Below are 17666 nucleotides of genomic sequence, written 5' to 3' on the forward strand. Positions count from 1 at the left end.
AAGCTATAAATACGATATGATTTTTATATTTAATTAAGAAATAATTGACTATATATATATATATTATAGGTAATATAATAACTATCTATATCTATATAATAAAACATTGGATATATATCTTTCAAATTTTTATTTATTATGTACCACTATATTTAATATTTTTTATTTCATAAATAAATTAATATTATGAAAAACAATATGGAGATGCCACATAAGATTTAAGGAATGTGACAATGTTATAAGCTAGTTTCAAATTGGAGATGCTCTATAACCATTTGGTTTCCTACTGTTTTAATTATTATATAGATATAGATATATATATAGAGAGAGATAGAGATTTTGTTAGATAAATATTAGTTATTATTGTAATGGATATATATTAGTTAGTATTATTTTTTCATTATATTAAAATTATTGGGTAAAAAGTGTAAATTGGTGATGGAAAACATAAAAATGTAAATTAATTAAAGTTAAAATTGAAAACAATAGTCAACTTTAATAAATCAAGAGTTTTGATTGGTCGATAAATTATTAGAGCAACTGTGCTTTAGTATAAGAAATGATTGTGAGAAATTTTGTATTGGATATACTTTTTTAACATGATTTGAAATGTACCCACATGATACATGAAATTGTATAGTTTCAACGCAGAGACGAAACTAAAGTTAACAACATGGAGCTCCACCAATCGCCGATTATTAGTAGTGATTTTATTCGTACAACTATACGTTCATATAAATATTAAAAATTTTTAATTGGATGAAAAAATTATTATATTAATTTTTAAAATAATACATTTTTTTTCTTTATATATATACATATATATATAAGTTACATGTGTGTCAAAAATTGTATCTTTAGTTAACTTTTTGACAATTTTCCTTTAAAACTCCTCCTAGTATAGAAAACAAATTTATTTATGATAAGAAAAATACCCCTAAATCGTGACACGTGGATTCCATTAATTTTTTTTAATCTCTAAGTATTGATTTTGTTACATATCATGTTTTTATAGTAAAAAAATTATTAGAATAATTAAGAGTTAATTACAGAAATCGTCCCTGTCGTGGTACTCAACTTGCAGGTTTCATCCCTAACTTTCAAGTATTACAGTTTTAGTCTAAAAAACTTTGCTCCGTCAACATTTTTAGTCTTGGCCATAAGCGTCCATTTAAAACCAAGTCACGTGATTCACACGTGATGGGTAATCTCGTAAATTGGCTTAATAATTCCCAGAGTTAATTACAGAAATTGTCCCTGTTGTAGACGGTCACTTGCAACTTTCATCCCTAACTTTCAAAAAATTACAGTTTTGGTCTAAAATTTTTATCCTCAATCTATATGAAAAGAAACATTTACACATACACACACACAAAAAAAATCCTAATTATCCAACTTCTTCTATTTCTATCAGATATAAATTCACAAACAATCTTAACGCACACACTACTCTCTTTTTGAAAACTAGAGATTCAAACTCTCTTGGATTTAAGTGTTTATGGGTTTTAAGTAATTGATATATTTTTTTACTTAGTTTTATTTTGTTTTGAGAACTTATAAAAACAGAAGACGAGCTAAGAATAATATAGATGGTGAGATTTTTCTAAGATTTGTTTGTTTATGAATTAATTGTATATAAATAATAGATCTAATATATATATATATATATATATAATTATATATTATGTTTGTATACAGATCATGTATTGATATGAAAGTAATGAGATTTGGAGTTTCATTAAATGTTGGATTAAATTTGTGTTTGATTTTGGATATGGGATTGTATTTGTGATATATGTTATGCATTAGAAATCAAAATGATTTTGCGTTTATTTTTATTTTGGATTTTGGACCAAAAATGTAATTTTTTGAAAGATAGGGATGAAAGTTGCAAGTGATCGCCACAACATGGACGATTTCTGTAATTAACTATGATTAAGCCAATTTACGAGATTACCCATCACGTGCAAATCACGTGACTTGATTTTAAACGGACATTTATGGCCAGGACTAAAACTGTTGACGGAACAAAATTTTTTAGACTAAAACTGTAATTTTTTAAAGTTAAGGATAAAACCTGCAAACTGAGTACCACGACAGAGACGATTTCTATAATTAACTCAATAATTAATTAAGAGGATATATCATTTTTAAAACATCGTGAATTTAGGAGGAAAAAAAAACACATTGTAGGTTTAGGGTAAATATTTAATTATATTGAATTTAATTTATCTTAATTCAATATATTTTTCTTGAAAGTAATTTAAGTGTCTATATATAGGAAAAATGATTATCAAACCTTAGATACTACTATTCGAAAAAAATTACAAATTAAACCTTTAAATTTGATAAACATATATAATCCGTACTTTATCTGTGATCCGGATAACCTAAACTTTCCGGTCTGTATATATTTATCTCCAGCCCCATATTCCTATATCCTTCCAATCCACAACCCTTTTTCGTTTTTTTTTTTTCCTAGGGTTTCTAATCACAACCCCCTTTTTTCCACACCTCATCTTTTCCACAATTCAATTCGATGGCTGAGGAACCCCAATATTCATCCGGCGATTTCACCACCGCCAAACGCAAATACGACGACTCAACCACCACCCCACCACTACGTCGCCCCACCGGATTCTCAGCTCCGATCCTCTCCCCTGATTCCGCCCCACCACCTGTTGCTGTTCATGATGAGATCGAACTCGCTAAACAAAAAGCGCAACTAATCGCTGCTCGTTTGTTTAACTCAGCTGAGGCTAAACGTCCTAAATTTGAAAACTCCGCCGGTGGTGGATATGATTCTAGTGATAATAAGGGTTTCAGCTCTGTTCCTAATGGTTTAATTTCTCTTATCCTTTAATTGTATATATATATAGTGTGTGTGTGTGTATATGTGTGTGTGTGTAGTTGGTTTTATGAATTGAGTTTATGATATTCTTTTGATAAAGATTGAATCTTGATAGATGTTTTCTAGAAAAAAAGTTGTATTTTAGTTTTCTTTGTATATATGTGTGTGTATGTATATTTTAGCCTTTATGGTTTTGGGTTTGTGATATGATGAATAGATTAAATTGTGATACTTTTATTAGTGAATAGAAAAGGTTCTACTTATTTAATAGATTTAGGGGTGTTTGGCTGGCTAGAAGAAGATATAATGTAATAAATAATAAGCTTTGTAACTAAGCTAACCCGAAAAAGTAAAAATTTACTTGTGTACTTTTAGTGAGTGGAACTTGGATGAGCTAATTGTGCAGGAGGTGGTTTAAGCAAGATGTGTGTAATATGTTGTGCTTTGAATTGAATTTTTGCCGGAGGGTTTGCATCATGGATGATTTGTATGACTAAAGTTACAAAAATATATACATACTAAGCGAATTTTGGTAGATTTGATTGATAGTTGCATAATTTAAAGTGAGTACATGTGTTATTTTTGGTGCCAAAGTTAACATGTGCGAGACTTATACAAAGCGTCGATTTTTATCTGTTTATATGTTACTTGACTGGTGGGTGATTATTTTAGGTCAAGATATCTAGTAGACTTGGCTGGGTTTGATGGTCTATTATTTGGTGTTGTTTCGTATTGAGAAAATGTATGATTTAGGTTTTCTGGCCTAGCTGTCTATAACATTGTCGGTTTACATGTTTATATATGATACGATGAGGAAGTGTGAAGGATCAAATTGGATCATTTGTTAATATTTGTTTTTAATAAAAATAGACTATGGACAAAAGCCTTATTCGTCTACCCCTGTATCTTCCGGCTATGGTTATGGAAGTACAAGTAAGAAGATCGATATACCAAATGGAAGAGTAGGTGTCATTATTGGTAAAGGTGGAGAGACCATTAAAAATCTTCAGTTGCAATCTGGAGCAAAGATACAGGTTACCAGAGATATGGATGCTGATCCTCATTCACAAACCAGGGGAGTTGAGCTAACGGGTTCTCTAGAAGCTATAGCCGAAGCTGAGAAGCTTATAAAAGACGTGCTTGCTGAGGTATATAATACAAAGCATGTTTTTGTAAATACTTCCTCCAGTTGATATGATTTTTCAGCTTTATAGATTTGGTTTGCCTTAGATGTTCAAGTTATTGGTTTTATGACTCAGGCTGAGTCGGGAGGTTCTGGAATAGTTTCCCGAAGGCTGCCTGGTCAGCAAGGTGGAGCCGAACAATTTGCGATGCAAGTTCCGAACAACAAGGTGCCTTGTGTTTGAAGCTTGTTTAGCTGACTGCAGCTTGTTCTTGTCCTATATATGTATTATATATGTTTTTTGCTTCTAGGTTGGTCTTATTATTGGCAAAGGCGGTGAGACCATAAAGAATATGCAAGCCAATACAGGAGCTCGTATTCAGGTTTGTTCAAGCTCTCTATAAACTTAAGTTTCATGGTTCTATTATCACAGCAATCCTGATTGTTTGGGCCCTGTTTATTAATTATATGGTCTATATATGTATGGATTGAATGTATCTTCAAATCTAGTTGATAAGCATATTTTTCTGTTGATTGTGATGTCCAAAATCAAGTTATTATAACTTAAAAGATTGTATTATTATCAGGTGATACCTCTACACCTACCCCCAGGCGATACATCTACTGAAAGGACCGTACAGATAGATGGGTCCAGTGATCAGATTGAGGCTGCAAAACAGTTGGTTAATGAAGTTATTAGTGAGGTATGTGTATGTATGCAAGGAAACCAAGTGTATGCTTGGATTCAGAAACTGCATGCCAAATTATACCTGCTTTCCAGTAGAGTTTATTGCTGTGTGAATCTGATTGCTTTGATATGATATATATGTGAATATAGTTGCTGTATTCTGATTTATAATGGATCCATTCTAAAAGAACATCTAACAATCTGTTAAGCACTATAATCTGACAAAAAATATCTGAATCTTGAATCTTGATGGATTGACCCTGTTGATACTTAACTCTAAACTGTTAGACCCCGTTTATAATTTGACAAGAAATATCTATACTGCGAAATATCTTATTGCGGAGATCATTTTATAGTAATTCCACAAACTTTATAGTTCACCCGACTATTCATGGATTGCCGCTACTTTGTTTTTCTTCCCTGTCTTCCACTTGTAATCTGAGGTTGCAGATTCAGCTGTTGATGCTCTTTGGCTTGAACAGCTCGGTTGGTTGATTTTTCCAGATAGAATCCAAAGTACTTTTTTATGGCGGTAATATATATCCTGGATTGAACGGTAAATGTGTGCAGATACATCTATTCCTGTATCCCATATTAAATAGTAGATCGTATGTATTGAATTGCGTCTGCAGGGCAGATGGAACGTTATCAAGCACTCTTGGTTATTAATTAGATTGGGTACCACTAACTTGTGATTTTGTTATATTAGGGGTTACCGTGAATTATATATATATATATTGGTTATATCTGTATGATATATTGAGGCAGCTATCGTTAAGCTAACTGAGAAGCATAGAGTTTTATATTAAATGATAATTTGTCACAGAATAAACGAGTTTTAGTGAAATTGCCATAATTATATGTATGTCTCGTTACTAATATTGCTGTAAGAACTGTTCTATGGGTGGTGGGTAGTTCGAGTTTTGGTGACGCCAACAAGAACCTGGTATGGCCAGAAACCTTCTTCTTAAGAACTGCAATTGTATTATTGTTATGGAGATCTGAGGTATGCTTATCCATATGGATTTTAAGGATATTGAATTGGCTAACAGACTTCTTGTAGGATTTTTTATCTTGATATTATCTGAGTCGTGTATATATCCAACTTCTTATCTTGCATCTTCACTGAATGTACCCTTTTGAAAGATTTTTATTTTTACCATGTCGATGCTTTAGCAGCCATATTAGCAACTATTTAGGGTTTGCCATATTATATTTGCTCTTTGAGAAGATTGTATAGTTGTGTATTTTGCTTTGTACCCATTCACTTCGCATAGGGAGAGCATGGGCTTCTGCTGGAGTATCTCCCTCGGTAATACACCCGACCCATACGGTATGTAGGCACCTAAACCTGTCTTGATATAATGAATACATAAATTTTTATCTTTGTGCTATTTTCTTGATATATCTATATATATATGTGCTAGTTGTATTTGGTTCCTAATTTTCTGCCTAATATGTAATTATGCTAATCATATCAATCAGTACTGCATGCATGTTTTGGTTGTGGTGTATGCATGCTGTTTCTTGGTTCATTTGGGATTTTAATAACTCTGCAGAATCGTATGAGAAACCCTGCCGGTGGTGGTGGATATTCACAGCAAGGATACCAAGCTCGTCCCCAGACAAATTGGGCAGCACCTGGTCAACAAATGCAGCAACAGGGTTACGGCTATATGCAACCTGGGGCCTACCCTGGTCAACCCACTCAATATACCCAACCACCATATGGGGGTTATCCTCGTCAACAAACTGCAGGTGGATATGGAACTGGATGGGACCAGTCGGCTTCTGGAGCTGCACCAGCTCAGCAAACTACCCAGGGAGGTGGCGGTTATGACTATTACAACCAGCAACAGGCTCCACAAACTCAACCACCTGGTGGCTCATCGACCCCTACAGATGCATCTACCTATGGTTATGGTCAGCAGGCTCAAGCTTATGGGCAAGATGGCTATGGAGGATATGGAGCTCCTCAATCTGGTTATGGTCAGCCACAGGCAGGATATGATCAACAGGGCTATGCTAATCCAACATCTGGATACAATGCTGCTAGCGAAACTGCTGAAGGAAAAACTGCTTCATATGGAGCTCAGGGTGAGAATGCTACTCAAGCCCCGCCGTCTGCCTCCGCACCTCAATCTGGGTACGCTCAGCCTGCTCAGACAGGCTATGCCACCCAGCCTCCTTCAGGATATGGTGGTTATGGGCCTCCTCAAACCAATCCTCCGGTTACACCAACCTACGGGCAGCAACCTCAGCAGTCTCCACAAGGTAGCTATGCACAGCCTGCTCCTTATCCGGGTGGTTATGCCCAGTCAGATGCTAGTGGTCAACGCCCTCCGCCTCCTGCTTATGGCAGTGGTGGATATGCCCAACCGCCATATGTACAGCAGCCACAGGCATATGGAGCCGCATATGCCAGTGGTTATACCCAGCAACCACCTGCATACTCTGGCGATGCTGCTGCTCCAGCAGCTCAACCAACTCAGCCTAGTGGTGGTGCAGTTGCTAAAGCTTCACCTCAAAGTTGATCGTTTTGAAGGAGGTATAAGAGTAGAAGGTGTCTTCGGCATTTGGTTAATATTTTGTGGTGGCTTAAGCAGGCGAAGTTCTTTATTGCCTCTGATAGACTTTGTACCAAGATAATCTTATTTTATGTTAGTAGAGTATTTTTATTTTGCATGTTTATCAAGTACCTGTGTATCTGACCTCTTTAGGCGTTTTATATATTGCAATGGATTGATACATTTGATTCTGCTCCGTACATTACTTATAATGTGATGTTAATGGAAATGTTTCAATAATAAACACTTCAGAGGTGCAAAACTGTTGTATGCAAAAATTAGTGTATGGTAACAACATTTGAAGCAAGAGTCTCCTGGGCCGTTGATGCGTCAAATGTGCAAACAAGATTGGTCACTGGCCATTTTAAACCAATATCTGCCATAATGTCATTGTCACAGGTTTACGTTACATTGGCACTTAAGCAAGCAGAATAATAAAAAAAAGAGATTTACGAATAAATAAAGAATTATGTCCATCAAGCAATTAGGAATTGAATTCGATATGGTAGGGTTTGCAAATCAACAATTCAATAAAACATAAGTTAAATTTCAAAATTGATTTGGTCCCAAGCCAATTCAATTTTTGAATATCGAGTTTGATTTGGTTTGATTTTCGAAGAATATATTGAACATCCTAGCACATTTAAGCAAATCAGTTGCTTGTTAAATATTCTTGAGGGGAAACCGTGTGAGATATACTTGACTCATAATATCGATGGCGAACCCGCAAGTCTATAAGTTAATGTGAAAAATAGGCTTATAAAAATTAAGGGACAATATGAGATTATAAAATCCTGAAATGCTTTTACGGTTCATAGTCAGTAATCCTGGTGGATCAACCCAATAATACGTATGTAGAGGGTTCTTTTTTTTTTTTTTTGCCCGCAAACAGATAGTGCAAGTGAACATGGAAACCGATAGGAATGCCACTTGCCACATGTGAATGTTGTCTTCCTCGTCTGGCATATCATCATTGCCATTTCTTACATTGTTAAAAAACTTCATCAACCCTTCACAATATGGCTGAGCACTTCTTGTATTACAGTAATCTAGATTCTCACTTTCATTACAGTTCACAAAACTTTTATCATACTTGTATATATCGTTGTTATGGAAGTGAAAAGGTATATTCTTTGCGAGATGTTTAGGTGGATTTAATGTCAAAAAGTCATGAGTTTGGACCAAAGATTGGACACAAATGATGGCCTAAGATAGTAGAGGAGGCAACATATGGGGTCGATCACTCGATTGGTCGAAGTTGGATAACAAGTCAAAATGAAAATGAAAATGGATTCAGGTCTAAAGGGGTGAAAACCGAAAATGAAAATGGAAATCAATAAAGTAAGAATAAATTAGAAGCAAAATGATTACACTCAGAAAAGTTAGAAAACAAACCAAAAAAAAAAAAACTCCAGAAGTCACGCTATATCTCCCGGTAAAAGGAGACAACCAACGTTCCTCCTTTTGGTCTTTGTGTTTTAAGTTTCGCCCAACCTGAGTTTTTATTTATGCATCTTCAGATTCACCCAGTTGAACCCTCCTGGAATCTATGAAAGATTATCCAATCTTACCCATTCATATGCCGGCGTGATAAGAAGTAGAACAAAAACTGGACAGCTTAACATAATAGTTACCCAAATAAAAGAACCCAAATAAACACAAGCCATTTTGTACTTAACAAAAGGAATGAGCACTATAATAGTAAACGCTACTGTTCAGTGGATTCACATACTTGTAACAAAACAGAGCTACCTCCAAAAGACACAATGCATCATCCTTTAAGCATGATATATAATATGGATCATTAGGTATGTGCTGCCTAATTAATAAACTTCCTCATCCCCTCAAACAAACTTAAGATGTAGAGTGGAATCCTTGTGGATGCGGTAATCAGCAAGAGTAGAACTGTCCTCAAGGCACATTTTCTTGAACATCAGTTTCTGCCCAATTGTGGGAACTCTTCCCTTATCCCGGATCTTGGCTTTCACAATTCTGATGGTGTCTGAGAGTTTGACTTCCAGGGTAATCTTGTTTCCGTATGTGGTCTTGACAAATATCTGCATCAATCCCCTTGATTTACGCATAAGTGTAAGGGTGGATTTCTTCTTGATTTGGAAATCGACAAGGGTACCACTGTCTTCGAGAACCATTTCATTAAAGATCAGTGCCTGCTCAGCACGGGGAACACCTACCTGAACCTGGATATCTGATTTCACGTCATGAATGGTGCTTGTGGGTTTGAAGAACGAAGAGATGGTCGTTCCAGTGAGCGTTTTGATGAATATTTCCATCCATCCATTTGATTTAAGCATAAGTGTAAGGGCGGAGTCTGTTTCGATGTTGTAGTCGGCAATGGTACCACTATCCTCGAGGACCATTTTGTTGAATATCAGTTCCTGGTCCTCAGGGGGGAAACCAGGAACCTTGGCTTTCACGTTGTGGATGGTATCTGAGGGTCTGACTTCCAGAGAGTAGGTCTGTCCTTTGGGAGTCGTGACATGTATCTGGATCAAGCTACTTGATTTACGCAATAGTGTCAATCTGGATTTCTTCTTGATGGGGAAGTTCGCAAGAGTATTGATGTCCTCAAGAATCTCTTTGTCAAAGATCAGTGCCTGCTGGTCAATGGGAATATCTTCCTTACGTTGGATCTTGACTTTCACATTGCCAACGGTATCTGAGCGTTTAACTTTCAAAGAGATGGTCTTTCCGGTGAACGATTCGACAAATATCTCTGTAGAAGGAAACATAAACGACACTTAAAATCTTAAACATTTCAACCTATTGAGAAACAGAAATAGGGAAAGATAACATAATCAATTTATATTGATATATATGAAAGAAACAAGGGAAACTCTACATTCTATAATATCATATTTCATGCAATTGGTAGTTTCAACTTTCCAATTATGTATTTCATTCAACTTTCACTTCACTGGAAACTTGACTGACAATTTTGTATTTCTGTATCATCTCCATAAAAAAGAACTACAAATTTCCAAAACTTGAGTGGACCGCTTTTCAACCTCAAACTTGATACAAATTAGTTTATTTGAAAAGAAAGATGATCATTGGAAAAGTAGCTCTTTTACAAAGCAAAAATGAATGCGATTGAACTACTTGCCAATCAGCAAGCTTTCATTACTCTTCAACACACACGAAAAACAACTAACAAGCGTCAATATTTGTTGAGAAATATTCATTTGAGCACAAGCTGTAAAGAAACTGAAAACCTAAACATAAATCAGGCCAACAGCAGAAAATTGAACCTGCAGAAATCGAGCCAATATCAAGGATTATTTTTATTTCTCAGGTGGCAAGAATATATTTCATATTTGTCCTTCACGGGTTCTAATTATTTTAATATATATATGGAGTGAGGAATGGGTATCGCTCCTACTAAAAGACATTAACTAGTTCATATAAATGCCGTATGGATTTACAAGATAAAATTAGAGAACCTAACATAATCTTAGACTCACAAAGACCCCTGGCTTTATAAATCTGATTCCTAGCCATCCACCCATTGTCTTATATCATAACTTTTATGAACTTATTAAATTCGCAAACTCACACACACCCTAACTGAACATTTGTTCCCAATAGGACTTGAACCCTTGCCCATTTGGCTGATGTCCAACTAAACTTATGCACACTTAAGATACATAGTGTTGCGCTCATTGGTCCAAAAGTAAGGAGATGAGGAGTGAGATTTAGATCATTAATCTCATCTCAGTCTTATAACCAAACATCCCCTTATATTGTATAAAGTAAACGAACATAATAGACACAAAACACGTACATAATACCCATCCAAAAACTACGTACAGACGCCACACTTTCTCCCCCTCTAACTTTATGTCGCTAGCTGACACCATATGGTTTACGGTTATGGGTTACCATGCCATCCTTCATAACCACTATAACTACAAACGGGTCAAGACACAAGACTAGTAAATTTATATAACGTTAATGTGAATCTTTTAGTTTTGTCCCATATTAAGAAACGAACTACAAAAAATCATCAATTTATATGTAGCTAGTGTCTCATTCATTATTAAACCCCTAACTAGTCCGTGTCAATACCACATCAGAAAAATCACCTCCTACCACTAACCGGTAACTAATTCCTTACAACATTCTCAATACATAACTAATCCATTACTTGTCTGGGATCCACCGAATCTCGAATAAAAAAAAAAGGCCTTGTAACGAGCCACTATATAACGACTTCAGCCCTAGTGATTAGCAATAAGAAGCGAGCGATGGGTGGATAACAAGGGCCTTGTGAGTGCTCAAAAACAAGCACACACACGTACATTGGTATTTTTTTGAACCTTGTCGTCTGCGTACGTTGGTGGAAGCAATTCAGTTTTAATAATGATCGAGTGTATATAAATATGATTATAATCTGTCATTACATTCGATCGATTATCATGCAAGCTTCAAAACCCACTTACTGCCTATCATATCATCATCTTAATAGATATACATAAAACCATATATACAATTAATAAAATAAAAATAAAACCCTAAATATACATATAAAAATTAATAATGGGAAGAATATCTATCTACTCGTATATAGTTACGTACTGTAATTATCGTCGTTGACTTCATTGGTAAGATTGTCACTGGCGACGACGACGGTCTTGGAATGATCATCGACGACGTTGACGTTAGTATCGTCATCTACTTCGGGTTTACGTACTGAAGGGGCTCGTTTCCCATAGAATGTTTTCGCCATTCTTTTTTAATAATAGACAGGAATAGTTAATAACGTGAGTACGGGACATATATAAAGCGTATAGTATACACGCAAAAGGAAACTTGTACTCGATGAGTCGGTGTTCTTGTAATCGGATTGGCTATTGAACCCGTTGGTTCAACCGGTTAGACCGGACCTGAACAACCAAATCCTTTTAAAAACATTAAAATATCTTAATCATTTGGTCGGGTGCCAATGAAGTTCAGCTCAGCTGGTCAGAGGTACTTCCGGTTTTACTTAAAATCTTGAATTTGATTTTTAAGGATGACAACACTTTGAGGATTTTTCTTCCGAATAATTGTAACGGGTCATAGTCAACAACTCGTTGTCTAGGGTACGTGCAAGGTTTCACCATTATACTATGAGGTTTCTCCGATGTCGTATAAAGACTGAATGTTCGGGGAAAAAAATCATTTGGTCAAGTGAAAAGCCCACCCCGCATCAATGTTTTAAATACTGTTACTAGCCATTGTACGGATTGATGCTTGATTCATTTGCCGGACTGTACCTCCAAACCAGATAACATGATTATAATTTTTTTTTTTTTTGTGTATAATCAATTTGTATAATTGAGAGAAAATTTATAACATGTCACTAAAAAGAGAGTTAAAGTATCGTTTATAAAAATAATCAATGATGTTTGAAATGTTTATGGTGTGTCAAACCGGTCGATAGCCCATTTGGTTCGTATGATGAGTAATTTGAGTGTGAAAATAGTTTGTTATCTTTTGCGTCATTTGAATATAAAATCTCCACAATTTGTTTCATTTTTTTAACCTTCACAATTGGCTTCTTGATATTGAGTTTTGGAGTAGGGAATGGATTAGCCAATCAACCAACAACACAAACAATCAATGTAATTACATAAGCCGAATCCTGAAAAGTGGTAAAACTAACATAAATAAACTTTGAATTTAACCGTACGTAAGTATTACCTAAATAATAAATACAAATGTAAATATAAGTATATAACACTTAATGCCGTTTTTCAAAGGGGTTAAATCTGAATATTTTAACAATGTATGAGTAAGGTTAAAATATATACAGCTTTACATATACCTATTATAAAAAAAGATGTAGTAAATACATCCATCCAAATATAAACAACAAAGTATAGGGACTTGAACGTCATATATCGAAATGGAAAAGGGAAGTTTTGCCGAAATATGACACTAGTAATTCACCATTGACGCCCAAATCAAAACCCTTTCTTACTTACGGCTCCTGCGATTCTCTCTAACCTTAAAGGTAAATATCCAATTTTACTCTTTTTTTTTAAAAATTTTTTTCTACTGTCGATTAAAGTTATAGAAGATATGTGACCTCGTTCCTATTTTATTATGATTGTATGCTTAAAAAATGTATTAAATTGTAATAATCTTTTGCTTTTATGCCACTTATTTCAAGCTTACCTATTTAGTCGGTAATCGGTTACTATAATGGCCGTTTAGATACAATATTTGGAAGTATAATATGACAGTATTTTAGAATTGTACAGGGGATCCTAGTTGAGAAATGTGGCTATTTCTGTTATTGTAATGTATAATAGTATGCACATTGTAACACAATCCCCTTTTTTGGTTGTATTCAAGTCTCGATAATCACAGTGTAATTTGTTTTTCGTTCAACACACGAAACTATATGATCGTGGAGCCTGAGATTAGGGGTATGCTCAGAAAACTAGGATAAATGGCCTGCAGTTATTGGTTAGCAAAGTTGATAAAACATGTCGCTTAATTTTCATCATAAACCATATTCAGAATTATACGGAAGCTGTCATTCTCATTTCATTGATCTCTACTTCTTGCTGGATAAATAGATTTAATCTTATTTGTGTCTGTTCAAGTCATTAAATCTTTTCAAACTATTTAGGTGTAGTTGTCTAGGGGTGTTATGGCATCAAAGCTGAATACTTTACGTTCAAAGGCGGCTGAAGTCTCAAAACTTTTATCCGATCATGGAAGCACCTACTACAAGCAGACACTTGAGAAGAATAAGCAATACATTCAGGATCCACCAACTATCGAAAAATGTCAGGAATTATCCAATCAGCTACTTTACACTCGTCTTGCCAGGTTTGTCCCGATTATTCAACTTGTAACACTATCGAAAAACAACAATCCAACCCCAAGTTTGTACAACTCCCAATCTGCAAATAGAATGAACTTACATTTTCTTGAACCTAGTAAGAAACTAACGAGCTCTTCGGTCTGATAGAATTTTACGAAAATAACTTTACGAGACAACAACAGTAGACTAAACACTAGTTTTTTAATAGTTGTATTATACTATTATGAAAGAGTTGGCACTCGACTTTTTTGACCTTTTGTCTAGATGAGTAGTCCACTTAGTAAGTTTTGTGAGTTGGTGGAAGAAACATATTACTAATACAAGTTGCTACCATCAAAGTTCTCTTGCCTGTGATACGTTTAGTATTTGATTTATTCACTGAGTGCATTGTTATAGTAATGGTGATAAACTAGTGAAATTTTGAGGAACGAAATCAATGTTTGAATATATTGTATCATTTTGGCTTTTTGACAAAACAAGTAAATTTTATATAGGTAGAAGTTGTGATTGTAACATTTCGCTCACTAATTTTGTGAAAGAGAATTTATTAGTACCAGAAATTTTGGGTCGTTTGTGAGAACGTTTGCGTTTTGACTTTGAATGTCAAACAAACTACTTCTAATCTCAGCCTTGATGTGATAAATACAAAAAGAAGCGGTTTTGTTTTAGAACAGCAAAAAGGAAGCGGTTTAAAACTGCAATAAATATATAGACATATAGTAACACATCATTGACGCTGGAACTCTAAAGATGACAAGCTCGGAGAGAGTTGGAAATAATCACTCAGCTTGTAAAAGTTAACAAGATGCAGAAATTTAGCTAAGTTATAAAACAGATTTAAAGGGTTAAACGGATTAAATGCGTATCTAACTATCTAAGTGCTTATGACCACCTACTTCATTTCTATTAGAAGAATATATCTTGTATTTTTAACAATATGGTTTTGGTTGTCATATTTAATACCAGGAGTTGATTACAAAAGAACAGTGAAAACGAACAATTACATGTCGGTGGGTTGGCCCAACGCAAGCAGACCTAACCCATTGTGAATCAGAACCCATTTTGATGGAATATCCTGCTTGTCCCACCCAGTATTCCACATCAATTCCGTCTTTCTGTTTGTTTTTCTATTAACCCATATGTTTCATATTGAATCAGTATCCCCAGGCGCTACGATGCATTCTGGAAGGAATTGGATCATGTGAAGCAACTAGTAAAGACAAGGGATCTTAAAAGGGAAGATATGGGTGTTGCTGCTCTTTTTGGGCTTGAGTGTTTTACATGGTTTTGTGCTGGAAAGATAATAGGCCGGGGATGTACCATTACTGGTTACTATGTTTAACTTCTGCAACCAAGGTTAGCTACTTGCCAATGTGCTTCAGGATAATAAGATAGACTGCTTAAGTGCTTAGAAACGTAGTTTTTCTTAGGGAGCGGATCAAATTCACCAAACCATGTTTTGTTATAACTAATGTGTCAACCACGGCCAAATAATCTGAATTTTGTTAACTTTACAACTTACAGTATTTGGTACCAGTGTTTGTGCGTGCATAGATTAGGTGATACATATACACCTCTTTTTCCGCCATATACTACTAAAACAAATGTTTCGACTATTTTGCCCTTACACCAAAAGGATGGTTGATAGATTAGCCAGGGGTAAAACAGTACACGTTAACATTGACCAAAGGTTCATCTTTAGTACATGTATTAACATTGTTAAATTCTGTTAGGACCCGAGAAAGTAAACATAAGCTGGGCAACATAATGTAGCAGTATTTTAAAAAAAAAAAAATACATAAATCACACATAACATTAGTGCTACATGACATGACATCTGAAGTGTGAAAAGGCAAGTTTTGTGGTGTCTTGTGCAAGTTTAATGTAAGCAGATGATGATTTAATGTTGTAAAAAAAATTACTAGACTACTAAAATGAAATTCATGTGCGAATCCTGGGAAAGAAATAACCACTACACATCAACACAACCTGCCTTACATGCTTGTATACAACAAAACAGAGCTACATCAAAAGATACAAGGCAGGATGATGATTAACAAGATATATATGTTGAACCGATAGAATACCAAGTGCAGGGTAGATTTTGTCTACATATTCAAATCTGCATAGAGGATGTCATCTGATTAAAAATCATCCTCATCCCCTCATGGTAAGCTGATATGATCCCACATCGGCCAAGTATGGGATTGGCTGGTGGTTTATAAACCTAGGTGTCCCCTCCTCCTTTGAGCTAGCTTTTGGGAGTGAGTTCTACACCTAGGTTATGGCATGATAAGAGCCTATTATGGGATGGGTTCGTATCAATTGGTATCAGAGCCAACCCTACCTTTCGAGGTTCCAACGTTCGGAGTGGTGGTCTATGGAGTGGTGGCTTGGACCCAAGGAGAAGGGTGCCAACGAGGACGTTGGATCTTCAAAGGGTGGAGTATTGATATGATTCCATATCGGCCAAGTATGGGATTGGTTGGTGATTTATAAACCTAGGTGTCCCCTTCTCCTTTGAGCTAGCTTTTGGGAGTGAATTCTACACCGAGGTTATGGCATGATACGAGCCTATTATGGGATGGGTTCGTATCATAAGCATAACATCTATGATGGATCCCGTGTGGATAAGTGAGTCAGCAATAGTATGACTATCCTGAAGCCTCCTGCCATTGAAGATCAATATCTGGTCGGGTGGGGGCAAACCAGCATCCTTATCATATAACATTGTTTTCACCTTCCATATGGTGTCTGAGGGTTTGACTTGCAGAGTGATGGTCCTTAAGGTCATGGTCTTGCAGAATATCTTTATCAACCCTAATGCTTTGCGCATAAATGTAAGGGTGGAATTTCTGTTGATGCCGAAGTCAACAAGGGTACCATTGTCATCCAGGACCATTTCATTGAAAACCAGCGCCAGCTCGTCAGAGTGGAGATCTTCCCGAAAACGGATTTCTTCTTTCACTTTTGAGATGGTGTATGAGGGTTTGACTTGCACAGGGACAATTGTTCCAGTGAGGGTCTTGACTCTTGACGAATACGTTCATCCATCCCTCTGATTTCCTAAGAAGTGTGACGGTGAAGTCTTTTTTGATATGAAAGTCAGCAAGGGTACCTTTATCATCAAGGACCAATTCATTGAAGATAAGCACCTGTTTATCGGGGGAAAACCCTGTCTGAAACTGAATTTTGCCTTTCACGCTGTGGATAGTGTCCGAGTTCCAGAGAAAAGGTCCATTCTTTGTGGTATTTGATGTTAATTACCCATTTGACATAGATCCGCATCAATCCGGCTGATTTACGCATAAGTGTGAGGCCGTTGCTTTCATTTCCGGCAATGAAGTGAGCAAGAATATCAATGTCTTCGAGAACTGTTGCTTCTGAGACTAGTACCTGCTGGTCACAGGGAATATGTCCTTTATCCCGGATCTTATTTTTCACGTCGCTGATGGTGGCTGAACGTTTGACCACTAGATCGATGGTTTCATCAGGTGATATCTTGACATAGAAACCTTGCACAAAAACAATGAATATCTGAACATTACATATGCTTCTTTGGAACTCAAATTAATTACAGTATCATTTCCTAAACTTGA

At 35.7% G+C, this 17666-nt stretch overlaps 3 protein-coding genes across 3 annotated transcripts; 2 read left to right on the forward strand and 1 right to left on the reverse strand.

Moving 5' to 3' along the window:
• Nucleotides 1-2455: 2455 nt before the first annotated feature.
• On the forward strand, nt 2456-7412 carry LOC122597261 (far upstream element-binding protein 1-like). The gene is made up of 6 exons (XM_043769877.1): nt 2456-2840; nt 3722-3999; nt 4111-4203; nt 4286-4357; nt 4562-4678; nt 6222-7412. The coding sequence occupies exons 1-6, from the start codon at nt 2540-2542 to the stop codon at nt 7194-7196; spliced, it is 1836 nt and encodes a 611-aa protein (XP_043625812.1). The 5' UTR covers nt 2456-2539; the 3' UTR covers nt 7197-7412.
• Nucleotides 7413-8895: 1483 nt separating this feature from the next.
• On the reverse strand, nt 8896-12018 carry LOC122585751 (polyubiquitin-B-like). The gene is made up of 2 exons (XM_043757878.1): nt 11826-12018; nt 8896-9963 (listed from the first exon to the last, which is right to left on the reverse strand). Exons 1-2 carry the CDS (start codon nt 11974-11976, stop codon nt 9074-9076), a joined length of 1041 nt encoding a protein of 346 aa, XP_043613813.1. The 5' UTR covers nt 11977-12018; the 3' UTR covers nt 8896-9073.
• A 1127-nt stretch (nt 12019-13145) lies between these two features.
• On the forward strand, nt 13146-15581 carry LOC122585153. Its single transcript, XM_043757262.1, has 3 exons — nt 13146-13245; nt 13870-14072; nt 15226-15581. The coding sequence occupies exons 2-3, from the start codon at nt 13891-13893 to the stop codon at nt 15407-15409; spliced, it is 366 nt and encodes a 121-aa protein (XP_043613197.1). The 5' UTR covers nt 13146-13245; nt 13870-13890; the 3' UTR covers nt 15410-15581.
• The last annotated feature ends 2085 nt before the right edge of the window (nt 15582-17666 follow it).

The sequence above is a fragment of the Erigeron canadensis genome, chromosome 1, assembly GCF_010389155.1.
Source record: "Erigeron canadensis isolate Cc75 chromosome 1, C_canadensis_v1, whole genome shotgun sequence".
Lineage (NCBI taxonomy): Eukaryota > Viridiplantae > Streptophyta > Magnoliopsida > Asterales > Asteraceae > Erigeron > Erigeron canadensis.

Coding starts and splice junctions, on each gene's coding strand:
- LOC122585153 (XM_043757262.1), top strand. CDS start 13,891: ATGGCATCAAAGCTGAATACTTTACGTTCAAAGGCGGCTGAAGTCTCA. Junction 14,073..15,225: donor CTTTACACTCGTCTTGCCAG/GTTTGTCCCGAT, acceptor ATATTGAATCAG/TATCCCCAGGCGCTACGATG.
- LOC122585751 (XM_043757878.1), bottom strand. CDS start 11,976: ATGGCGAAAACATTCTATGGGAAACGAGCCCCTTCAGTACGTAAACCC. Junction 9,964..11,825: donor AGTCAACGACGATAATTACA/GTACGTAACTAT, acceptor TTCCTTCTACAG/AGATATTTGTCGAATCGTTC.
- LOC122597261 (XM_043769877.1), top strand. CDS start 2,540: ATGGCTGAGGAACCCCAATATTCATCCGGCGATTTCACCACCGCCAAA. Junction 2,841..3,721: donor TTTCAGCTCTGTTCCTAATG/GTTTAATTTCTC, acceptor TAATAAAAATAG/ACTATGGACAAAAGCCTTAT. Junction 4,204..4,285: donor TGCAAGTTCCGAACAACAAG/GTGCCTTGTGTT, acceptor TTTTGCTTCTAG/GTTGGTCTTATTATTGGCAA.